The following is a 26,091-nucleotide window of genomic DNA, read 5'->3' on the forward strand; positions in this document are numbered from 1 at the left end:
CCACTGAACTACACAATGCCACGGCAGTCGTGTTGAGAACGCCTCTTCGTGCGTTCAACAACGTTTTTTTCGTTCCCTGTAGCCGTACTAAATTCACTCCACTTCCGTAACACCTGTGCCCGCAAAATAAATGGTTCATTGTTGATAATCCATATTAATATATCATCCACCAGGGGGCGCATGATTAGCTCAATTCTATATACTACAGTATGAGTAAAATGGCGTGCATGTTGTGAAGTTATAACGTCGTGCAGGTGAGAATAACAAATTGTTTGAAAAAATAAAACTACTCAACAGTGGTTTTTTTTTTTTAACTTGTGATTATTGTTGCTATTGTATTCTGTGACTGTCGAGTAACACTGACAGTGGTTTAACGGAATAACTGGACTGTGAAACGTCGGGCTGGGTAACAGGCAGAGACGACGAAATAATCATGGCAAGAAAAATGTGTGCATGGTTACCGAGGGTATTATTCAAGTCGTGTCATCCGCGTTACCACGTAGCTAACTGGGAAATATGTCATGTCGTGTCAATCCCAATCACTCGGACTATATCTCTGTACTGCACTTTATTTGACTTTTCACGTGTTAACGTCATTCGTCGGTTTTTAAACATATTTTTTCACTGTATTTGTTCCCCTGGGCCCAGTGATTATTCCACTTGTCGATCGGAGCAGATTTAATCCGCGGGTTTGTGGGCTGATTTTCTTCCTTATTTTTGCGGACGAATGTACGTTGCTTTTAAGACGTTAAATTAATCTCTGAGTTTAACGTTCCATTTTTTATGCGATTTTGTGGCGTATCTTTTAGTCGGCGCAGTTGTTAATATTTTATCGGTCGAAGGGGGCTCGAGAATATGGTACATGGGGTACGATGTTTATGTTATCGAAGTGTTTTTACGAGGCGGTTTTGTTTAGGTAGGAAATTGTTGGAATTACGTGAATTTTTTCTTTTTTATTTGATGCTTTTTGGCGATAATTAAAAGTTTTTTTAATATCTGCAAGTCGGCAATTGAGAGACCAATTGGTGAAGGTGATGGAGGGATTAGACTACTTTTGATAATTTTTGGTGTCGCTTAATTGTAAATACCCATTTTTCCCATTCTCCACCCACAAATTTCACTTATCTCGAGGCTGTATGTGCGCACCCTAACTCCCTTATCAGCACGATAAAGTCTCCACATTTATACACACATTTATTGACGATTATTAAGCTACCTTACTACGAAATTACACCCGTTAGACTCCACAAATCATTCGATAATTAATGGTGGATGCAATTTTATTGCTTTCCCTTGGAGACGCGCGGGAAATCTACCACATGAGAATTTTATTTGATTTGGTTGGGATTATTATTATTTTTTTTATCGTGAAAATTTTAATGATATCAGTTTCGAGTCAATTATCTTGACACTTCCACTGTTACGACCTTCATTTGCAATCTCACACAGTGCCGTTGCATTATCATATTCTGTGTCCTTTTCGATGGTATGACATATTTTCGGAATTATTTCGGAGGACTGTTATTGCAAGTATTGTATAAGTACCGGGCTGGAGGGGGGGGGGGCCGGTGTCGGGCTGGAGGGGGGGGGGTTCTATTTTTCAATAAATTGTATTTTTTATGTTGGTGGATGCGGTGCTTTTGATGATTTGATGCATTTATGAATTTATTGGATGATCCGATATGACAGGTTAGCCATGACAAAGGAGGGGATATGCGTTTGATTATCCAGCTGTTAATCATTTAACTGAATCTGAAATGATTGTATGTACGGGGGAATGACTTCTACATTTTTGTTTACTGCGGAGATAGAATTTCGTAATATGAAAATTCATAGATTTTCGTATCTATATTTTTGCCTACTCCGGGAAAAATCACAAAAACTGTTTTTCTTTCTTGTAGCAATTTTGTGGAAGAAATAACTGAAAAATGACTGGATTGACAGAGAAGAGCGCCACAGGGTTTCTTTCAAATGCTAACCAGTCGAGAGTGAAAATAATTTTTACCTTCAAAAACTGTGGATTCTGAATGAAATAATGACTGATCGGTTTCTATTTCGTCTCTGCAATTCACAAATGCGAGAATACAAGTCTTGAATAAAATGTGATGTAAAAGTGTTTCTATAACTAATTAATAAATTATTTTTTTATAAGATTTACCTCGGGGGTTTAGTTCTCAGGGCGATTTAGTACATAAGGTAGATGAGTGGGTGAGACGTAATAGACTTGAAATTCACGGCTCCGCATGGCCCTGAACTTGGGCGAAATGATGACAATTTTCTTCAGCCATGAAATCTCACTTGAGATTGAATTCGCACCTAAAAAGTTGGGTTTCTTAAAGTTTCAAAATTTTCAATTCTTAATTTACAAATATAATGATTGAATCTATATTACAGTCTCCAAAATTATGGAAGATATTTGCAATTTTTCAAACCGTAATTCCACCCCAAACTAACTACGACACCCCAGTTTTCCCTCGGCACCTTGACCCATTCAACTCAGTTGCAACGTTTTAAATTTTTTGTTTAGGCAATGGAGTGTCCTGCGAGATGAATAGCACCACGTGCATAACTTTTCTCTCGAGAATTGCCTAAAATCGTCCGAAAGAAAGCGTCACTCTCCCGAAAAAGCCAGAAACAATGTACCATGAGCTACAGCGGAAATATGCCAGACTGGCATCAGTATAATCCACCTCAACCGGGACGTACAACAGCGTCCCAGCCTCCGAATGCCACTTCATCACACCACTTCATCTCCAGTATTAGCCCCCCAGCGCTAGAAGGAATAAACATTTCACCATCTCAACAACCGTCTCTAAAACATCAACGAAATGAAGTCAACTATCCCCGCAATTACTCCACCTCGGCTCTCCCAGGTCCTTGTCCAACTAGCACAACCCTACCTCCTCCAGGAGGCCACATTCCTCCTCTCCCAAACTGCCCGGGGCACTATGGGACCTCCTCCCGACCTTCAATGATAGATCCTCCCTCCTTGCACCCTCCTCTCACCATTCCTGAACCCGAGCTGCCTCACCGAACTCCCCAGATGCCCTTTTCCGGCCCCTCGACCCATCCCAACGCCAACCTAACAGTAAATCCAAACCTCCACACAGGGGGTCTCACAGCTCAGACCTCTCCAGTAGCTCCTCTATCACCAGGAAGACAAGCGTACGTCTGCAAGCTTCCTTGTTGCAACCCCGATACCCAAATGGCCTATCAACATTGGGAAAAGTACAATCATTACCAAAGCAACTCGACCTATCGAGAAAATCTCCCACGATCAACTTATCCAATGGAAAATCGAAGGTACGTCGCTGAGATGAATCTGCGAAAAGACTGTCCGGAGAACAAAGAGCATCCAGGTACTTCTTTCCCAGGAATTTCATTGGATCATCGACGATCCTACGACTACAAATATCGTAAGGAAATATCGAGAAATTATTCTTCTTCTGGAATACATCCGACTTATCAAATGCAAAACTATAATTTCCCGAGTGATTGCCAAAAATGTCCTCACTCAGTGAAAGATTACATGAGACGTAGTGGAACATCTGCATCGATAAACCAGCAAAATCAGCAGATGATGAAATATCCAGAGCAACAAATGCCCCAGAAGTACAATTCTAAATTGAATTATCAGGGTGGAAGTCATCAGCCTGGAATGCCAACAACCAGCACAGCGAATCATCCATCTTCCCTTCAAAATTCTTACTTCAATCCGCCGATATCGAGGGACGTATCCAGAGAGTTTCCTCGTGAATATCAAGAAACGAACGCAAGTAACAGGATACCACCGGGCAATCCCTCGATGATGCATGGCAGTTACCAAAAATTCCAGCTCTATCAACAAAAGATGGCGATGCAACGATTCTCTCTGGAAAATCACCTTCGAGGAATGTCGAGAGTTCATGGATATCAGTCTCATCCAAAGTACCAGGAATGGCTCATGAAATATCGAGAGATAATGAGGCTGCAACAAAATATAGATTGTCAAAATTTCCACCAGGAGCCGAAGATCCCACCGACAAGTCCAAACGCTCCAGTCCCACCCATTAACTTACAATTTGATCAAAACGGTTGTCTCATTAATTCCTCATTTGCTCACAGTCATTACTCAGGAATGCATAATTCAGGGAATCCAACGGCGAGTACAGAGAGCTCAGAGCCATCACCACAAGCTTCTGGTAACGTGATAAATCCCCTGGAGCAGAATCTATATAAACACCCAGATCAGTCGATGAACTTGCCACGAGACGACGCTCTCCATCATCTTCGTAACAATGTTACTGACCACTATCAAATGCCAGAGAATCCCAATGATAACTACGAGAACATGATCGTTGATGTAGATGGAATAGATCCAACGAGAGCGATGACAGCAGCTACTGCTACTACATCAACGACAATGGCAGCAGCAGCAGCTGATCTAGCAAATTCCAGAGAATTCACTGACAAACCGCAGTTGGACGTCCGGCAGTTTCTCGCTAATTGGGACGAGACGGAGGAGGAAGAGGGGGGAAATGTCAGCATACAGGAAGTATCAAGTAACTCAAATTCAGTTATCGTCAGAAATATGAGGGAATTGAATGCACAGAGTCATAGCGGCAACGTACCTAGTCCCCAGCAGAGCCAGGTACCGAATCAAAATTCGAATCAGAGTCACAATCAGACACACAACACCAATACGACTGTAAATTGTAATGAAATTCAGAATCATAATCAGAATGACCATCAAACAATGTTGGAAACGTCACCAGTTGCCCCAAATTCCACTACAAATCTCGAAACAGCTGTGATTGAAGCAAATGACGTAGAGGCGATAGCATCAAATGGATTGAAAACCATCGATGATTTCACAAGCTCTGGAGCAATAGTGCAATGCATTCAAACTGACAGCAGTGATATTCCAACGATTCACATTGTCGATCATTTACCCCAAGACTCGGAGCTTGCAACAATTCAAACGGTCTACGGGGACGTGACATCTCTGAGTATCGAGCAGATAGCATCAGCACCGGCGGAGATTATTAACGGCCATCAGGAGGCTGGGGAGACGATTACTTTGTTTGGTCAAGACACCGGGGTATGTTCAAAGGAACCAGAGTGTTGCAACGAAGAGCCCGAGGAAGCTTCAGCAGCCATTGAACAGGTGGGCTCCATGGAGTCTTCGCCATCTTCGACGAGTCCTGTAAACTTGCCAACTAATAATGTCAACAATAACTGTGGAAATAGTCCTATGGATACCCAACAAGATCCTCCACGACCTGAAGACACTAATGAAGTTCCTCGGAAGAGTCAGGCGAATGAAGCAACTCCTTTGACAACATCTTTAACAAATTCTTTAGCAACTTCGTTGAAGAAACAACACAGTTTCGCGAGTGAAGAGTCACACAATCCGGATGACATCAGTCTCCCGGACCTTCCAATGTCTGAGTGCACTCCAATGTCGACTACATTGAATACCCCGGTACATTCAGACAGCGAGGAGTCCTCTGGGCACGTGGACAATCTCTCAATATCTACCAATCCCATTGAGATAATTCAAAATTCACCAATAATCAGCTTCACCCATTCTCCCTTGAAAATCGATCCCTACAGCAACCTTGAGACTAACAGATTATCAGAAAAACGTCCCCACGATTCTCTGGACTTTGATTTTGGTGGTAATACGAATAACAAATCAGCGGAAATTGAGAGCTTTGAGATCGCCAGAAGATCATCATCAGAATCTCGTCCATCATCTTCGAAGAGTCCAGAGAATGATAATCAACTTCCCTCGATGCCTTCAGTGCCTTTGATGGACGACCCTGAGAAATCTGATAAAGATCAAGAATTTTATCCATCATCTGATCCTATGATGGGCATGAATAAGACAAAAAAGAATTCAAACGTGATAACAGACTCATCTAACGACATTACCCAAGTTGGTGATTGTTCAGTGGCTTCATTAAATAACAATGCTGTGCCAGGTACTCCAGTCAGTCGTATTTTATCAACTGATGAGATCGACACTGGCAAATGTCCATCAATTATTGATACCGAGGACTTTCAGCCTACGGATGACCTCGACAAACTGTGCAATATATCATTGGATAGCTCTTGCATGATGCCACTAATGCCTGAGGATTCACAGGGACCTAGACTGTCAGCTGTTGCGATCGATGGCCTGAAAAATGTTCTACCAATTGCTAATTTGGATGAACTTGACTCGTCTGACGACGAGGATAAGGATAATAATGATTGGGTGGAGGTTGGGTCAATGGACGGATGTGCAGAGCGTAATGGTGCTAATGATATGATAATCATGCCAAATGAAAATCCAAGTATTGAAGTTACGTTGCGAGAGACTGAGAAAGAGAGTGAGAATAAACAAGGTAAGAATAAAGGTGAAAGAGCTAAATATATTCGTTCGATATTTGACACCTCCGAGGATTCGCAGAGCGCTGGATTTGACGGTTTCATGAGGAGACGAGAGGAGAGGAACACCAAAGATCGTTTGAATTCATTAACTGAGTACAGAAAAAGTAAAGTAAATGCTTTGGAGAATGTAAATAATTCGAAAAATCAAATGAGCAACGAAATTTTGTTCACCGACCCACAGGTCGATAATTCGCGTATTGACTCACTGATTATCAGACGGAGCTCCTTCGAAGAATCACCAAGAGAAACGCGAAAACAACCAGCCACCGATAAAGACCAAATAGCACGAAAAAATGAACCTCTGAACCGCGATGTTTGCAAAATAACGCAGAGTTTTCGAAGAACCCATAAAGATACGGATGTTGAAATTCATGTGGCGAACATAAACGTTGAAAAACTATGCAGTTCCTCTACTAGTGAACAGGTAGATGGCATTGAAATAAAGATAAATGTATCGAGGCACGATAAGAAACGCCGATTAAAAAATTTTGAAAAATCGGAAGAGAGAACGAATGAAATAAAAAAAGGTTACTCTACGAAATTTGAAAATGGAAATTATCGACCTCAAAGGATATTTCCTCGCCGAAGAATATCGAATCCTGAAGCAATAGTATCAAAAATATCAAGCAAACATGTTCGGAGAAGGCACAGTGGAGGTCATTATCGATCTTACCGCAAATCAACTGAGGAGAGGAATCGATTGGAGTGCCTTCCAAAGCTTCAGCCTCTTCCAAAATCATTGAACAAATCGGAAACGAGTGAGGTGAGCTTCTCGGAGGGTCCAATATCCTCCTATGATGACTCTCAGACCTCCACAGGGATATCTGTCCCCACAGAAGCTGCAAACACATGCGACAGTCAGTGCACGGAGGCAGAGAGTCCATTTGAAAATGTAGAAATCTCAAAAACGAGAAATCCAAGTCGAAGAGCTTCGTTGGACTATGAGAGCTTTGCCCCAGAGTTCGATGAACTGGAAAACATGGCATCACGGTCATCCCAGTCCAGACTGCCTGACACATCTCTCCTGGCCCCTCTCACCACTCCAGGGCCATCAACCACATCGCAAACCGACGATCTTTGGTCTAAAATGAATTTCTCGATGGACACGTCAGCCATGGACTTTGATAATTTCGACGTTGCTCCTAATGATACGGTCAATAACTTCCCTATCGAGGACAGAACTTCCTCGACTTTGACAGAAGATCGTGCATTGAGTAGAAGATTAGAAGAATGTGAAAAATTCCGGAATCCTTATTCGATATCACCAGCTAACCAGTCTCCAGAGATAAACCTCAATGAAGTTCCCGTTTACACAACCAAAGATGGTAAAATAAAGTACAGCCCTAATCCCAAGTATACATACAGAGTTCTGATAATGGAGGCGAGACAACGAGAGGGATTATTTCGTGATTTATCGCGAGATAATCCGTGCAGTCAACGAGGAATGACCGATCATCAGGATACAGGAATGCAAAAACGAAAACAAGAATCACCAAGTAAGGAAGAAAGAAGGAAATACTCTAGCGAGTGCCCTGCAATGAGATCGAGAGAGTTATTCTCAAGGAGGAAATTAGATGATTCATCCTGGAGAACAAATAGATCCAATAAATATGACAGATGGAGAGAACGACCGCCAGAAATGGAGAGTGATGAAGTGTCGGTGGAATCTAGTAGGTCAGAATCTCATCACTTTTTTTTAGGAAAGAAGCCAGAGAAATTGAGCGCTGGAGACGATCTGACTGGTTCGTCGAAAGGGAAGAATAGCGTGAACTGTGACAGTGAACGAGGAATCGATAGTTTAATGGTAGGTTCGATAAACAACCTCTCGGTTATGAGCGAGGGCTCAAGGACTGACGTGATATTAAATAGTGCAAAATCCGTTGAAAGTAGTTTATTTAATGGAGATGAATTGGAATTATTTTCGAGAAATGAAGTCCCTGAAAGGGTAGATGAAGACCAGGATGGAGGGCATGAACCAAAGGACACACCATTGAACAATTTCGAGGAAATTGTTGAAGATAAAATAATGGATATTGAAAAGAAGAGGAGTAGTTTGGTACCTGAATTGAGTGATGAGGAGAGTAAGGATCCGAAGGATGGTAATGAATTTTTTAAACCACCTTCTAGTGTTGATATCGAGCAAGATTCTCAAGCTATTTTGACAGACAGTGGCCTTGAATCGTCCACGACGTATACTGAAGGTGTTAAAGAGCCTAAACGACTGTCAATATGGCAACGGGACATAATTATTTCACATTCTGAGGTGAATTCAATGGTCAAAAAATGCGAAAAAAATCCAAAAATCCTCTCTCAAACTAACAATGTGGAATCCGAAGCGAATAAGGGAGCCAATCTAGGGGAGGAGCATATAACAGATATAAGAGAAGAGTCTAAAGATGGGGGAAAGCCTGAACTAAACGTAACAATTCAGAATGATGAAGAAATTGCTGAAAAAATTTGCGAAACTCTAGAGTGCAATCATTCTCGTCCGGAAAATCGTGAAGAAATTGAAGGACCGAAAATTGTGGAAATCAGGAATTTGGAGGTGATCTTCCCAAAAAATTGTCAGAATAACTTGGAAAGTAGTGTTCTCAAAGGTTTGGACTTGGCTTTTCCAAGTCGACGAATTACAAAGCTTAAGAAACCGAAAATCAGCATCGAGATTGTGAAAGAAGATTTGATAATTAATGAAGAGAGTGCGTCGAAGCCCGTAAAACAGTTTGAGGGGCATTCATCAGGTATTTCTTCAAGTAGAAAATCAGAAGTCCCTTCTAGGAGAGCATCGAGTGATGAGGTGAACACTTTCAGAGAAAAAATTCCGCCATTCAAATCGAAATTCGAATTTTTACCATTGAATACGTTATTCTGCGACTTGAGGAGTACTGGGAATGATGATAAAATTCCAGAGGAGTTGGAAGCAGTTGAAATCAGAGATGAAAACCAAAAACCACAAGATAAAATGCCAAAGAGAATCATTGAGGATTCACAGACGACTGAGCATCGTTTTGAAAAACCAGAAGTGCCTCCAATAAATCCAGTAAAACCTTCCACAGCTCCAGCGCGTAAAATTAGACAACTGGATACACCTGAAATCTCCACAGAGTCAGAAGTCTCGAACTTCACTCTCGAGACACTCAGTTCTACACAGTTTGGAAGCGAATACGCAGCTTCTAAAGCAGACGAGGGTAGCAGCGCTGGAGTAAATTTCCTGTCGACTTCGAGTCAAGAGGCTATTGATGCCACTGACCTCAAGAAGGTGCGGAAGAACCTCGCGTTGTGTGCCTTGACCGATAAATCAGAGACAATTGAAAGTTCAATGATAACTCCTCACAATAAAACCGATGGGCGAGATAAAATTTTAACATTTTCTGGACGCATTTCTTCGGAGAGTGAAGACGATTCAAATGCCCAGGATGGATCACCGATCGGAAGAACCGATGAAGAATCGAGAAATGATGAGAAAAAGGACACTGCACTGAATTTTTCGGGGAAGATTCAGAGTCCAGAGGCACCTTCAGAGCCTCATATTTCCTCTCCTGTTCGGGTCATAGTACCTGAAGACACGGAGGAGGCCAGTAAAGCTTTAAACTTCTCCGGTAAAATACCAAGTCCTAAGAATTCCGAGGATTTCTCTCCACAGGCTGATCCTAAATTAGAGCCAAGTTCTAATAACAATGATGAAGTCGAGAATCTAACATTCGCAGGGAGAATTCAAAGTGAGAGCCCCCCAAAGAGTCCAACGACTTTCGACAAAATTCCAAAGTTTATAATAAAAAAGACTGACTGTTCCTCGAGATCTTCCTCGATCTCCCAGATATTTCCCTCTGACATATCGGTCCAGAAAAGTTTCGACAGTCGTGCTTCATCCTCCCACAGGCTATCGTCACACCCTAAAATACCAAAGATGATTATAAGAAACGTGAGATCTCGTCCTGGTACTCCAACGATAGAGGAGAATGCTGTGGAACTGTCATTCCCGAAAACCAATGAGTCTGAGAATCAGAAGATCTTTGAAGTGCAAATCAAACTCGATGACAAATGCTCGAGGCGTGACCGAGACGGCCCAATCCGCAAATCCCTGGGCATAATCGAGTGCAAAGTCCCAAGGATGAAGATCAAACTCGAGGACAAACACTCGAAAATGACTTTTGAGCATGCCTCCATGGAACTATCAGGAAACGATTCAGAATCCTTCGCCAACGTTCCAAAATTAAAAATCAGAAAGATAAGGAAATCATCTCCTGCGCAAGATACGCAAATTACTGAATCATCAGAAGGTAAAATTGAAAGTCGGTCCACCCAACCCATAATATTCGCAGAATCGAGTGTGTCAACAAAAACATCAGCCCGTCCCTATGAAATTTTCGAAAAATCTCTCAACAAAATTCCCAAGCTGAAAATTAAAAAACAGGACTCAAGGAAGTCCTCACCCTCGCCAGAATCCTCCAGGAGAAAACGTCCACGAAGTCCTACGGAGTCATCGACAAAACGTTCGAAGAAGTCCACTAGCCGTCATCACTCTACAGAGCCGCGAGATTCCAGGCCATCCTCCATCGACCTTGAAACAACAACAACCTCCACTACAGGTCTCTCCGAGAAAATTCCCAAGGTGATAATCAAACGAGCTTCATCGACATCGGAGTTCAAGTGTGAACTGAGTAAAGACGGAGCTGAGGGTATAATCAGGAACTCCAGATGGCAACCAGAGGTAAAATTGGAACGCTTCAAAGTCTTGGATTCAATAGCCAAAGAGCAGCGAAGTACCCACCTACCTGTGCAACTTCTGGAGGAAGTGACTAAGTCGTTTGAAGTGGACGAGTGCTCGAGTAAATTAAGAAAATTCAAGAGAACGTCTTCTGTGCCCTCTAGACGAGGCGACGAGTCGGACAGGTCTTCTAGCAGGGGCAGAAGACGATACTCTGACCCGGAGAAGCAGCAGTGTTGTCACGACAATGACTCTGACAGTGAGGATCTTCCAAGGATGGTTAGAAGGAACTTCACACGACGCCTAGCAAGTTTCTCAAGTCGAGATGAAAGTTTGGACACTAGATCGGAATTTTCACTGAAAGATGTACCTCAAAAAAGAGAAACATTACAAGCATTTGTGGATCCTGAAGAGGTGACTAGGAGTGAATTCGAGTACCCAAAAATCAATTCTAGTCACAAAACTTTGAAAATCATCCCTCCCAAGCCAGTCACACCAGTAGAAACGGTAGAAAGTGTCATCGATGCTGGCGCAGATACAAAGAGCTCGGAGGATCAATCAGTTATTAAACTCGAATCCTCTGATGAGAGTCAAACGACTATCGAGATGCTTCCAGCGTCCTCGGACATTTCCCAACCAGAGTCTGAGGTTCCAATGCCTCTTGAAGGTGAGAGGAGAATAGCGAACGGTGACATGGCGAGATTGTATTCAGCAGATGCTATTCCAACGCAATTTGAACTTGAACTAGAGATCGTTGATAATTTTTCAGAGTCTATGGACATTACCATTCCTGGAGTCCCGTCATCACCCTCCAAGGGCCACGAAGAATACTGGAATTATCAACAACAGGAGTGCTCACCATCTGACGTGCCTGGACCAAGTTTTCTTGACAATAATCATAAAGAAGAATTAGAACATGTTCGCAGCGAAGCGAAGAGCATTTGCTCCTCCGATTCACTGGTCAAGGACGTTTTGGCTGCCAAGGAAACCTTGAAAAGGTACTTAGCATCGTCCAAACAGGTGGTGATTCCAGCTCCGAGGATGAAGACTGCTGCTGAGAAAAAGCAATTCTCGGCTTCAGAATTTCTTGAGATCTCGGGGAAGGAGGAGCGAGTTAAAAGTGGTGACAAGATAAGGGTCTTCCAGAAGGGTATGGGAACGTCTAGAGATTCTGCTAGGCCAGAGGTGTCCAAGACTAAAGACAGAGAGAGATCGAAAAGCGATAGGAGTTCTGGTTCTTCGGAGAATAAGAAACATACGAGGAAGAAGGAGGATTCTAAGGCTTCTCATGTGGAAGGAAGACATAAGTCTAGTCGCGACTGTACAAAAGAGTTGAAGAGGCATAGGAGTCACAGTGGATCAAGTGAGTCGAGCTCCAAGAGGATGAGGCCACCTTCGACGTCGGGGTCGTCAAGGAAGGAATCAACTAGTAAGTCTGAGCGAGAAAGCAAGAGCCTTAAGAGAGAGAACTCCTCAAGATCTCATGAGAAGGAGGTGAAGAAGGATCCTAAGAGAACTAGCGAGGCGATGCCGGTGTTGGTTCCTGAGGGAGGCATTGTAATTGAACCGAGCCTGAGAGAGACATCTAGGTCTCCTCCTGTTATCACGAAGCAAGAGAGCAGTGAACTGAACCCAGAAAGTCCCAAGAAAGTTGAGGAAAGTGCCGGAGAGAAGATTAGGGAGATTATCGAGCAGGAGAGCGAAGGATTGACGTTTGCGGATATTGTTACCAAGATGGCTTATCATGAGAAGGTACGTTGAAGGAAAATAGCAATTGTTTAATGGATTGATTATGGTTTTTCGCGATTGTTGAGCTTTCAATCAGGGGCAGCTGAGACAAATCGACTGAATAAGGTTCATTAAAGCCCCTTTCAATATTTTAGGCAACAATAAAACACAAAAGATATTGCATCCTTTGTGAACGATGGTTTCCAACGACAGCAAGACATCGCAGGCATTTAAGTGGATATCAGCATCGTCATACTGAGCTCACTCAACGCAGAACCGTCCATGCACTATTTATGCTATTCACTGGAAAGCCATGCCCAAGATTACTGCCCGCTAGTATCGTTAGAACTGATTGTACACCTGGAGAGGCAACGCCACTTCAAATTGCCGTTCAGGTAATTTTCTACTTTCTCTCAATGTCACGTTTTAGGTCGAAAATCTTATGATTTCGAATATTTTGAATATTGATAAATTAATTTGTTTGCCAATAGATGGCTTGTGTGGTAAAAAATTGACTCTATATTTGTGAATAATATCCTGATTACCTTAAAAAACGAAGGGGAACGGGAACGGGATTTAGTCTAGTTTCCACTGAAATTAATGCAGTTTTTCCTTCTCTTCTTCTAACAGGACGTAGCAATAAGTCTGGAAAAAAGCGCTGTGGACAAGACGAAAAAATTAAATGAGGAAGATAAATGAGTAAAATGTAAGTAGAGAATAAAAATACAACTGGGGTCGGTGATTTTAGTTGACTAGCCAAAGATATTAGGAAATGAAATCAATTTAAAACGGGAATACAGGTTTCTCCAATGTAAGAAAATTATGAAAAGTCAAACCAAGTAAAAAAACAAAAAAAAAAAAGAATATATATTAATTGTACAAAATGAAATGTTACGTGGGCGTTCGTGGAAATGTGCTCGGGAGTCTTATTAAACACATTATATTCTACAATCGATATATATATATATAGATATATATAATATAGATATTACAATTTATATTTATTACTGTGATTCCCGGAGGGACTCACTAGATATATTATACGCATACACGCATGTATGCACGGGTTATACACGTGTTTTTAATATATATTATGAAATATTAGTTGACCAATGATCCGTGGGACAATTCATGAGTGATGAAGGGACACGTTTCTAAAATTATTTAGTAATTGCTACATTATCATTTGAAATAAAGGTAAAAAATCAACTCAACACGAGGTTTCTAATGCAGTTTAGTCTTTCAACAGGAATTTCTAAGCATATTTCTTTTGTTTTTAATGAGCACGAGTGCCTTAATCATTTGAAGCAGTATTTTCTCATGATTGTAAAGACATGAACCAAAAATTGTTCACAAGATTATTTCTCAAAGAATAATCGGTAATTTAATGAATTGACATTGAGTACTAAATGCATTCCCATTATTGTGAAAGACTTTTTCAAATTGTAAATGTGAATCTCCACACTAAATTGAGGATTCAATTGAACATAAAATTATTGTGAGAAAATTAAGACTTGTTATTACCAAGTACAAAGTTCATCACCAGATTTTTTTTAAAGTAAAGTTTTAATTTTCTGGAAAAATTGATTTTCATGATACATCACGTGGAAAGCTGATATTTTTGCATACACACTCGCTTTGTGATTAGCATATCCCTCTTGAGAATGGATAATAAAGCCTAAAAACGTAAACCAATGTGACCTTATAGAAAAAAAATAATACTGTCATAATAATAAACATATAAAAACTCTATATTTCAAGATTGAATCTATTTTTGATGGCTATCGGTTTGCCAAATGCTAGCGTCGAATTTAGACGCTTAATCAAAGATTTACTTTTTGATCGGAACGAGTGTAATTCAGTGTCGAAGAAGTGAGAACAGGAAATGAATAATAAATGAATCAATTTGTAGGAAAATTGATGAATTAACTGAAACAAAAAAAGATCTTTACATTCACGCGTATTTCCTGTTCTTGCCCATTTCGTGACGAGACAAAGGGAAAACCTACAAATCGGTAATTGTGCATTTACATATTAAACGAGGACAGAGTGAGAAAAATGTATGAAAAATCTATATCCATATATTTAAAAAAACAACACTGGTTTTATTAGGGAGTAGAGGGATTTCGGGGATTCAATGATTAAATGTTTTAACTAACGGTTGTTGTGCGTTCGATGTGCCTAAATTAGCAAAAAAGTAAAAGAAAAATTTATAAATAGTAATATATATTGAGAAGATAATTAATATATTATTAAATATATATTTGTACACATGTACAAAGAAACTTTATGTACGGTTTGAATGATGACCGTATGAGAACTGTTATCGTGATTCGTACGTGCCGTATGCCTTAAATATAACAGGATTTTATTGATCAAACGATTAAATAAATCAACATATGGGGAGAATAATTCAGCAGAGAGATGGCAAAACGTAATAGCAGAAGCAATTTTTTTATTGTCTCGCCAATTATTCGATTGGCGAAACGAGGACCTCCGACTTCGTATAGTGATTTTCAATAATAATTTGAAACCATCGAATTCCAGGTGTTTCTGACGTATTATATGTCACATGAGTTAACGATTGACACTCACTGTTACTTATTGAAACGAAAATGGAAAAACTTCATCATCGTAATGTGCGATCAAAAAAAATTTCAAAGAAGGTTGTTTTAATTTTCCAAACCTAGAAAAAGCAAATTTAGAATATCGCCTCCGTTTCAGTTTATAATTTCACACGTGGAATCAACTTCTTTGTTTCATTTTCGTCGACTAGAATATACCATTCAGTTCTTGAGAGCCAGTTTTTTTATATTTTCTGAACTTTTAAATAGAACTTATATGTCACATCGCTTTGCCGGATCTCGATTGAATTAAACCCTACCTTTTTTCGAAGTTACCTTGTTGGTGGAACCCTTGTGATAGACTATTGCTAATGATTTCCCGAGGTCCCAACCCTAGCGAATGAACACTCTGAATCCCAGCTCTGCTTTGAACTCATTTTTAATCCAAAGAACGATTTTATAGTGATAAATAAATTAGGCTATCTATAAAATGAGATGAGTCAATTTTACATTAATTAGAATTTTTAATTAGTAAAACTTATGGGAAAGATCTTCCTGGAGGTTTTAGGTCTACAAGACCAACAGCGGAACACCCTGCAAACTTATAAATTTTGGCATTTTTTCTCAATTTTTATAACTCAGAAACAAGTGTATTTTTTCGGCTCAGTTGAAACACATCACCTTTGGGCGGCTCCAGTCGGTCCTATTAACCAGAATTCATTCTTTAGATTGTCAAATATTTGTTATATTGCCAGACTAAATTAATTTAGGAGAATTTTATGTGAATTCAAGATCATTTGGCTGTTAACTTTAAAATAAACATAATCGTAATATATGTGCGTTATGTCTTCTCGAGATATTTCATTTGTTTTTAACTGAAATTCATCAAATTGCCTTTTGTTTGTACAATTCGAATGAATATAGTACTAGAAAAACAATGTTGAGATCGTAAGACTGTACTGAGTTGACAGCATTTATATTTCCTTATTAGAATGAAATATTATTTAGTTACAATAACGTAATTACTGATTTCGTTAATTCTCAACAAAATTCGCTACGACGAACTGAGTCCAACGATAAGAATATTTGTTTCTGTCAGTGGTAATTGAAAAAAAGTGTAGATATACTCGAGTTGCAAAATTTTTTCACAATTTTATTTCTATTCTAAAACAAAATTAGTGTTCATTCACTGGTGTTTCCCTCTCAGTCCCACATGTAATTATGTTCTTTAAATATCCTACGATTGACTCGCTAGAGTTTCAACAAAACTAAAAACATCCCTGAAACGTAGGAAATACTAAAGAAATCATGAACATAATTACATATTTATTTGTACATTTGTACCTAATTAAAATAGTCCCTTTGCATGACTCAGTATTCAAACGAAAAAAGGTAATAGGTGTGTTGATTATCGCTGTTTCCTGTTAAATAATTTGTATTTATATGTTGAACTTATAGACATGAAAAAAACAGAAAACTGAATAATGTTTATTTGATTAGAACACTGCTCAGAGTTTTTCTATCTGGATCTAGACGTTACGTCAAATGTAGCAGTGTAATTAAAATTACTTATCCTAAAATATCATATGTTTGTGTGAATTGTTGCAAACACGTTTGTGAGTGAAAAAAAAATATCAATCTCAAGAAACAATTACCAACCAGTTTAAAATTCAATTCTTATTCGATCTCCTCTTCATGTTACTACTGTATATCTCTAATTTAACAAAACATACGATGTTATCAATTCAACGATTGTTTTCTTCATTAAAAAGAAATAGGAATGAGTGGTATAATAATTGTTAGATGGCGCTGAGTGAAATGTTTATTAGGGAATGAATTTTATCGAAGCAATGAATAAAATGATTTAACGTACTTACAAATTGCATAACATGTTTTTCTGGGTCATCAATGAAATTTTAAACGCTGTTGGACAGAATCTAATATTTTTCTACGATGTAAATCTGTGGAGAAATATTATACCACTATGTGGCTGTCCAAAAAAAATGAAGAAACCAGAAAAACCAAATTTATTATGCATGCGCAAGATGATCGTTAAGTTTTACTTTTCTCATTACATCCATCACGAATATTGAAGAAATGAGGAAGATCATTACTTGGTCCATATAAAAAGCAAGAATGTAACTAACAGCTAAGGAGTTTCACATATATTAATAATTCATAACTGTAAAATTTGACCACTTTTGTTAAGGACTCCGGAATGAATTTATATTCTTGAATTATTACAAGTATGAATTATTCATTATTCTGGTGCATAAGATCTATCGTTATTTGTTACTTTGTAATGTATAATTTTTTGATGAACCGTTGTCAATAATTAATTAGGGACTTTGGTTTGAATTATTAGTTTTATTTCAACTGTTTTTTGTTCATGTTATGGGGGCGTTGTACGTGCATTTTTGAAATATTAATTAATTATATGAAATTTTACAATAACGGCATAATTGCAATATCAGGTGATGACCTGTTAGAGACAGTCCGAGGAGTATAAGTAATGAAAAAGTAAATATACATATTGTATACATTTTAGTCAAATTATCAGGGTATAGGAAATCCGCTGGACGATATCAAGGAAATGAAAGACGTCAAGTACTGTAATCATTTTCATCACATTCCTCATTCGCGGTTGAGTGCTGTAAAAATCGCAAAAATCATTCTAATACTTTCCACTAATATTTTGAGGAGGAAGAAAAATGACCAAAGTTTTTTTAACAATCTCGATTTTACAACGTCTTCTTCATTGATGTTTTGAAGCGACGATATTATATTCTATTCTGCATCGACGTTTTACTATTTTTATTATAATTGTAAACATTGAAATTGTACAGAAATGATGAGAAACTGTTCTCGTAACTATAAATGATTTTTATTTCGTAGCTCCTTTAATGGAAAAACAATAAAATGTGGTTTTGTGTGTTGAAAAAAAAATGGAGTGACGATAATTGAATTGGTCTTATATGTGTGATGCATAAGACTTGTTTTTTGTTGACGTCAGCCTATTGCACTATTATGAATAAAAGAGCTCTATGCAAAGAATGACGACTTATCATTTTTTTTTCCCCATAGCTATTCATCATATGAGGAAACCGGTTGCATACTTTTCAGAATTTAATTTCCATTTTGCCGAGTGACTTGATTAATGGCAGAGTGATTAATTAACAAGCTGTAATGCTCGTCATCTATAATTATTTATTAAAACTCTGAGGAAGCTGTAATTCAAAGTAACCTCTTGTGAGTTCCTGTTTTTTGCGTTTCTCTCTCTAACTACCCTTACGCCTCCCTATTTGCCTACTTTCCCTTTCTCCCGCCCCTTTTCTGATTTTATCTACATCACCATGGGTTATCTTACTCTAAACTATACCCCTCTATCCTACTATTTAAGTCTATTTTTTTCTTCTCCATGCATCAGTTAAATTATCGTGAGCCCTACTAGTGATGTTAATGAATTGCCTTCATACCTGTCACACAATGGAAATGTCTCTTTGTTCTATTAAGCTATCCAATGTCAAGAGCGATGAGGTCATGCATGACAGAATATTATGGTAAAGAGTCACTGCACTACTTGTAAATAGAAAAATAAACTAATCATCGCCCGAGGGAAATTGCAACAGGGGACAAATAATATTTATTAGTCCCACATACCACACATGTAATGATAATATCGATAGGTTTTTTCAATTGTTTCTGACTGAGGTAGCATGTCAATTATAGTTGGAAATGATTGTAGCTGCAGTGTAATGACTGAAAGATACAATCACGGAAACTTGATGCCTATAATTGACCTCTCACTCCTCATTTTCCATTACTCATTTTTCGTTCCCATTAGGTAATGTGGTGCATTGTCACGGAATAAATTTCCATCGGTCGATGATCAACTAATCTATACACCCCCGATAATTATATGCCTTGTAAAAAAAATGTTGGGAATATCGGAAGTCATAAAAACGATTTGACGTAGATTTTTTTTTCTTGTTTTTCAATCGTCCTATCGCGGTAGTCGATAAATTACGTAAACACGTAGAGCTGTGCATGATACATCTAATAAGAGGGACATGTAGAATCTAGTATCGAGTTAATGATGAGCCCAGCGTATACAATCATCTGACAGACGATTATAGAATAAATTCGCGAGTATTGCCGGGAAGATCCTATGGCAGATATTTCTTGACATTAGTAGATCTGATTCCTACTTTGGAGCTAATACTATTCGCTTTCCTCGCCGTATTGTGATTTTGAGTGCTGTGATCCTCATGTGTTCGAGTTCGCGGGTCGACTAATAAACGTCGAGATAAAGATATTATCTATTTTTCAAATTGTTCAATTTAAACTCTTCACCTAGTCGTGTAATCATGCGTTGGTTTTTGTTACTGTGGAGCCTTATGGCTGTGTCCCAAGCAGATAAGACCTATATCAATCTATATGGTGATGAGCCATTCAGTGGCATTGAAAATGTATTAAAAACAATGGTAGGGAGTGTAAAATTTGCATACGAAAGTATACGATTTATGTTCCTGGAACCACCGGAGACCACTCCATCAAATGGAGATAAATTCGATTTCATTGTCGTCGGAGCGGGATCAGCAGGTGCAGCAATCGCTTCAAGACTCAGTGAAATATCTGATTTTCGGGTATTACTTATTGAAGCGGGACGTAATGAAAATATCGGTATGAATGTACCTATAATTGTTAACGATCTGCAGTTTAGGGATGACATTAACTGGAAATATCAAGCGGAACCTTCTGATAACTATTGCAGAGGAATGACAGATAAACGATGTAACATGCCAAGAGGTAAAGTTATAGGGGGAAGCAGTGTGTTGAACTACCTCATCGCAACGAGAGGAGATCCACGAGACTATGATCGATGGGCAGAACTTGGAAATGAAGGCTGGTCATGGCAAGATGTCTTGCCATACTTCAAAAAACTAGAGGCTATGGGTATTCCAGAATACAAAGACAATAAAGAAGAGCACAATGACGACGGTCCCGTTCATATAAATTCTGCCGATTTTCGGACGCCCATTGCCGAAGCTTTTCTAGAAGCAGGAAAGGAACTTGGCTATGACATCATTGATTACAATAATGCTAATCAATCCGTTGGATTTTCCTACCTTCAAACTACGATAAAAGACGGAATGCGATGGAGCAGTAGTAGAGCTTATCTCCATCCAGCAAAATCGAGACCAAATTTATTAGTGACGAGGAATACATTGGTGTCAAAAGTACTCGTTGATGATGATCATCGAGCCATTGGTGTAGAGTACAATAAAGAGGGCATAACGTATCAAGTTTATGCGGAAAAAGAAGTGATTTTAAGTGCAGGTGCCATTGGAAGTTCGCAAATTCTGATGTTATCGGGGATAGGTCCAGCTGATCACATCAAAGAAATTGGAATAAATTCAGTAGTTGATCTACCAGTTGGGGAAAATTTGATGGATCACATTGCGTATGGAATTATCTTCCAAATCAATCAACCGGTAGGACTGCACATCTATGATCTCATTAATCCGACTAATCCTTATTTAAGAGATTATTTGCTTTATGGAACAGGACCATTGACTGTTGCCGGTGGTTGTGAAGCACTAGCCTTTCTCGATGTGGATAAACCGAACAATTATACGGCTTATCCGAATGTCGAATTATTATTTCTATCGTCTTCCTTCCTCACCGTCAGCAGATCTCGTTATGCTCTTGGAATTACAGATGAAATCTGGAATGAAATATATGCAGCTGATGAACATAGCTATACTTGGATGGCACTCCCTATGTTACTGAGACCTAAAAGCCGAGGAAAAATTTTACTTCGTGACTTGAGTATCGAAAGTAAACCCATAATTATACCAAACTATATGGCGGATAAAGAGGACGTCCGAGTGCTAATTAAAGGTATCAGAGCAGCTTTGAAAATTAGTGAAACTAAAGCTATGCAGAAATTTGGGAGCAAATTATTCGCAACAAAATTCAAAGACTGCCAAGGATTCGAGGAGAATAGCGACGATTACTGGGAATGTGCAATCAGAACTATAACAATGAATATTTATCATTACTCAGGAACGTGTAAAATGGGCCCTCAAGATGATCCGACTGCTGTCGTCGACGCAAGATTAAGGGTATGATTTCTTCTTCCTTTTCACTTTTGTTAATATGGAAAAAGTAGACTTTTTCCATAACGATGATATTTAATTCCCCTTCGAATACATTTATCAAATGTTACTCTTATCATCTGGTAACATAATGTACTACTTCTATGGAATTTGAGGGAATCGACTTGTTCAAATCCCTTTGAAAAATAAATATTGCCAAACCGATTAATTTCATTAGTTCTGAGTCTACATTGCTCACTAATATTTTACTTTTCAGGTGCACGGAATAAGGAGCCTAAGAGTAGCCGATGCATCGATAATGCCTGAAATTATGTCGGGGCATACAAACATTCCCACTTATATGATAGCTGAAAAGTTATCAGACATGGTGAAAGAAGATTGGGGATATTTAGTATAGCGCCTCTTGTAAATATGTAAATCTTAAATACTATCAAATGTTCAACACCTCTGATTGCTCGCTGTATTATAGTTGAGGAATTGAATGAATTGAAATGAACTTCTCAGACTTCCAGAGAAAAAAAAATGGAAAGAGGAGTTTTGGAATTTAATGTCTGTGACATTTATCGTTTATCTTGGTTTTTCCTCATTGCTATGCATAATTTTTCATTTTTTGAATAAAAAAAGTTCTACAAAAAAATTTTGTTGGATTCAATTAAATAAATAGAAAATTTCATCACTGAAATTTCCTATTTATAAATTTTTCGTCTTATACGTAAAAATGTAATTTCGGAGGACACAAGCCATGTTTCTTAGGCCATAAATTTCCTAATCGTGAACCTTTATGGCTCATAATTACTGTACGTGTTTGTAGCAACTTGTTCTATTCTTTTCTTTTTCCAATTACTATAGATAAACAACGATATTATGTACCCTCCATGGGTAATCGATGTTTAACTTGAGGCACTTCGCTCGACTTTCTATGTCACGTTTAAATTTTGATAAGACTTGCTGACCGTCTGTCTGTACTTCAACAAGACTCCTTTCGAACACTTCATATTATACCATAATGAATCAAGGAATTCTTATTGCGATCATCAATCTGATGTTCTTCGGAGCCAGTTTGGTAAGAATCTACTGAAAAATCTCTTGTGCTCCACATTAATTTTTCTTTAATTGAATCTTCCATGTAATTATTTATGCCTCTCCACAACACAGCTAATCATTATTTTGCAATACTATATAAATGTTATATAAATGTCTTGAAAATGATTTACTTCATCGAATTTAAAATTCAATAAAGAACCAATAGAAAAGTAATACTCAAATTATATTGCGCTACTGTACTCAGTTGAGCGATTACGATACTCTACTGTGGGTAGACAAATATAAAAGTTTTATCCCCAAATTTTAGGGTGCATTATGCACCCTCCAGATTAATGAAGCAGCATCGTTGGACCCCAGAATAGTGGTTGATAAAAATGTTTCCCAGATATCTTTAACATCTAAGTGGAGCGCTGATCTCGTCAATATACAGGTTTGTATGCAATATTTTTAAATTAATTTTCTCGCTTTGTTCACATCGCTACTTGTATTCACAATAAAATTCTATATTATTGCAGTATCAAGTGCGCTTTGACCATCAGGATAAATCTATTTATCGATACAACGGCACTATGTGTGAAAAAGATGAAAGTGATGGCTACAAAACTGCCATGGCAGAAGCTGTTGAAGAAATAACGGGTATTTCACGTTGTACGGCATTCAAAAAAGGGGTAAAATATTGTTTCGATAGAATATTTCTCAGAATTTTTCAATTCAGCTCATTATAATGGTTTCATATATGATATTCTTTAATTCAAATCTAGGAAAATGTATTTGGTGCTCCGGTGACTGATGTTTCGTGTAATAATGCTCCAGAGATAATAGAAATAGCGCAGCAGCCTAATAAAGTAGCCATTACTGTCATCAGTGGATATTCAATACGGCTGTCAGAGTTTACTGGGAGCATGAAAGTATTAGCATAGTAAAGATGCAGATTACTGTTCATCTGTTCATCTGTTGATTGAATTTTATTTCAAACCTGTGCTGTTCTAGGGGCTCAAGATGAATTATTCAATGAAAAAAAACAGCAAACTTCCGATTTTTATCTCATAATTTTTTTGACCATAAGAAACCTTTATCCTTTTTGAAAATTAAAATATTCGGAATATTGAATGTATGAAGAATATATATGTATTATTTGAGAACGTCGAGATGAAATATCGAAGCCTGAAAAATAAACTAATACACGGGAATTTTGAAAGTTATTCGACCCTGCCTAAGATAATCCAGCTCTAGCAAAACCAAAATTGACGCAAAAAAATGTATGCAATCGAAAAGGGGCGATCGGAATCCCGACAAACCTTACATATTTTAAGCATCCACCCTATAATACTGATCCCACACCATCAAACTATCTCGTGTTTCGGTCCCTCCAGAATTCTGATAATAAAAAAATTTGTCTCATGGTTCGCATCATTATCCGCAATTTTTAATTTTTTTATATTAAAATTTGGTGTTTGTTTAAATTTATCTTATCTCAGTCTTCCACATAAGAAAAACGTCAAAAATTGCAAAGCGAGATGAGATAAACAGAGTTGGAGTCATCAAAAGAAGCCTCGATATTGCAAATTACCAGACTGGAACCAAACTAAATTTTTCCACGTTGAAGAATATCGAGATAATTCCTCCAAAAGATCAACCTATGATGTCTCGCAAAATCTTTTGCCGCATCCTTCTGATATCAGTGATGATTAACAGATAATTTGTTTTACCGCATCGCCAAGTGTAGCATTTTTTATGTCCACCTAGTCTTCGAGAACTTTGAAAATGCATTTTATTTTTCATTCATTTTCTAGAAAGTCGAAGTGAAAACAGATACGGCTAAACTGTATAATTATATGTGCTGTTACAACTGATAAAAATTGTTATATAAAGCCTAGACACCCAGCCAAAGCGATGAAACCACGTTTCGCCATTCGTCGTTATTTCTGCGGCCTCGACCTTTTCTTCGTCACCATGCGTCAAGAATTTTACATTGCGCTTGTCAACCTGATGTTTCTTGGAATAGTTTTGGTAAGATATCAATCTGTAAAATTATATTTCATACAGTGAAAAAGCAGTAGGAGAATTTTCGAATCACACGGAGAGATATATTCAGTAAAAATTACGAAAACTCCGGTGAAAAGTAGGAAACGTTCTGTAAATAGTCCGCAGTGAATTACGTCCTTTTTACACAGTATTTCGTACTTTTTGTACTCATGAAATACGCAACGTTCGCGTAACTTTTATTGCGCTATTTCTCTCTGTGTAAATGTTGTCTAAATCTTCCTATGCAAAAATAAAAATGATAAGGGCTGGTTTAAGAGCGCTTCTGATGTATCAGGCAGATGATTGTAAGATCTCCATCTACGATGTAGTCAGTCTGAGTAATAGAGCAATAGTCGATGACAGCGATCCAGAATCTACGTCCGTTACGAATCATTGGCAGGAAACGTATGGCATGAAAGTTTGTATAATTCTTCTATTGAATTGACTAATTTATTTTATAAATTTTCCATTGTTCTCCAATCTGCACATTAACTTATTAGTTTCAAGCTCGTTATGCTCGCGGCTGGAACTCAAATATAGAGCGTAGCCAAGGAGAATTATGTGACAAGAAGAAGGATGAAGCTGGGCCCATGCAGAAATTCATAGGTACTCTGTTTACCGAAATCACGGGATTATCCAACTGCTGGGACTGGACATATGACGTAAAAATTGACTTCCATCTCAGATGATGGGCAATTGATTCTAATCATTAATTATTCAATTTGATTCTAGCAAACTGGGAAAGGTTCTCGTGAGGTCACCCTCCCTTGTGACGAAGTTAAAGACCAACTGGTAAATCCAGATGGTGAAAGCAGTATTGTCATTGCACTTGTTGATCGCGATGGGGTTGGATACGCGGAATACACGGGAACGTTGGTGAAGATGTAGTTAAGGTGGAAATTTCTAGAGACACTAATAGAAAAGTGTCAAAATTTCATTACACTTTTCTATTCTAACATTCCAGATATTTTCTTTCATACCTTTTTAGTATGTAAAAAATATGTGAAATGGTTTAAAAAATAATAAATTGTACAATCATTCAAGTTACTTTGAATTACGGGGATAGTACAGACAGGTAGGTCATCCGTAACGCCATTAATGCAAGTGTATAATTATTCTACAAATGTTCACGGAATTGTGGCTTTCATTATCGCAGCTATAATTACATTTGTCCAACATTTCCTTGAAGAAAAGTCCTGCACGTGTGCAGAAAGAAGCTTAATAATAACGTACAAGTGATAAATTCGAAGACTAATTCTCTTCTATGGGAAAACATTTTTTCTGAGGAAATTTTCAGTTTGATATTTGTGATATGGTTTTTCATTGAAAATAGTATCCCAGGCCCGATTACTTACCTCCTCCACTTATCACCATCAAATAGAAAATTATTAAATAGTGATGATATTTTCAATGACAATCCTGCCACTTCATAGGTATCTGCACGAGCATCACATTCCTGCAATGATATTGTCTGATGAAAGGATCC

At 38.3% G+C, this 26,091-nt stretch overlaps 2 protein-coding genes across 3 annotated transcripts; both read left to right on the top strand.

Moving 5' to 3' along the window:
- The first annotated feature begins 110 nt into the window (after positions 1 to 110).
- On the top strand, positions 111 to 25,648 carry LOC135163115 (uncharacterized). Of its 2 annotated transcripts, XM_064122312.1 has the most exons (11): positions 111 to 254; positions 2,528 to 12,874; positions 13,006 to 13,245; positions 13,481 to 18,663; positions 22,386 to 22,599; positions 22,888 to 23,010; positions 23,096 to 23,248; positions 23,342 to 24,590; positions 24,901 to 25,023; positions 25,106 to 25,267; positions 25,338 to 25,648. In XM_064122312.1, the coding sequence occupies exons 2-4, from the start codon at positions 2,645 to 2,647 to the stop codon at positions 13,547 to 13,549; spliced, it is 10,539 nt and encodes a 3,512-aa protein (XP_063978382.1). In that variant the 5' UTR covers positions 111 to 254; positions 2,528 to 2,644; the 3' UTR covers positions 13,550 to 18,663; positions 22,386 to 22,599; positions 22,888 to 23,010; positions 23,096 to 23,248; positions 23,342 to 24,590; positions 24,901 to 25,023; positions 25,106 to 25,267; positions 25,338 to 25,648. The 2 variants fall into 2 exon arrangements, with proteins under 2 accessions (XP_063978382.1, XP_063978384.1); XM_064122314.1 differs by lacking the exon at positions 111 to 254 and having other exon boundaries at positions 2,449 to 12,874.
- LOC135163125 (glucose dehydrogenase [FAD, quinone]-like) lies at positions 19,535 to 21,123 on the top strand. The gene is made up of 2 exons (XM_064122340.1): positions 19,535 to 20,909; positions 20,983 to 21,123. Exons 1-2 carry the CDS (start codon positions 19,782 to 19,784, stop codon positions 20,989 to 20,991), a joined length of 1,137 nt encoding a protein of 378 aa, XP_063978410.1. The 5' UTR covers positions 19,535 to 19,781; the 3' UTR covers positions 20,992 to 21,123.
- Positions 25,649 to 26,091: the final 443 nt, after the last annotated feature.

Source organism: Diachasmimorpha longicaudata, chromosome 5, assembly GCF_034640455.1.
Source record: "Diachasmimorpha longicaudata isolate KC_UGA_2023 chromosome 5, iyDiaLong2, whole genome shotgun sequence".
NCBI lineage: Eukaryota > Metazoa > Arthropoda > Insecta > Hymenoptera > Braconidae > Diachasmimorpha > Diachasmimorpha longicaudata.

Coding starts and splice junctions, on each gene's coding strand:
- LOC135163115 (XM_064122312.1), top strand. CDS start 2,645: ATGAGCTACAGCGGAAATATGCCAGACTGGCATCAGTATAATCCACCT. Junction 12,875..13,005: donor AGATGGCTTATCATGAGAAG/GTACGTTGAAGG, acceptor TCAATATTTTAG/GCAACAATAAAACACAAAAG. Junction 13,246..13,480: donor CACTTCAAATTGCCGTTCAG/GTAATTTTCTAC, acceptor TTCTTCTAACAG/GACGTAGCAATAAGTCTGGA.
- LOC135163125 (XM_064122340.1), top strand. CDS start 19,782: ATGCGTTGGTTTTTGTTACTGTGGAGCCTTATGGCTGTGTCCCAAGCA.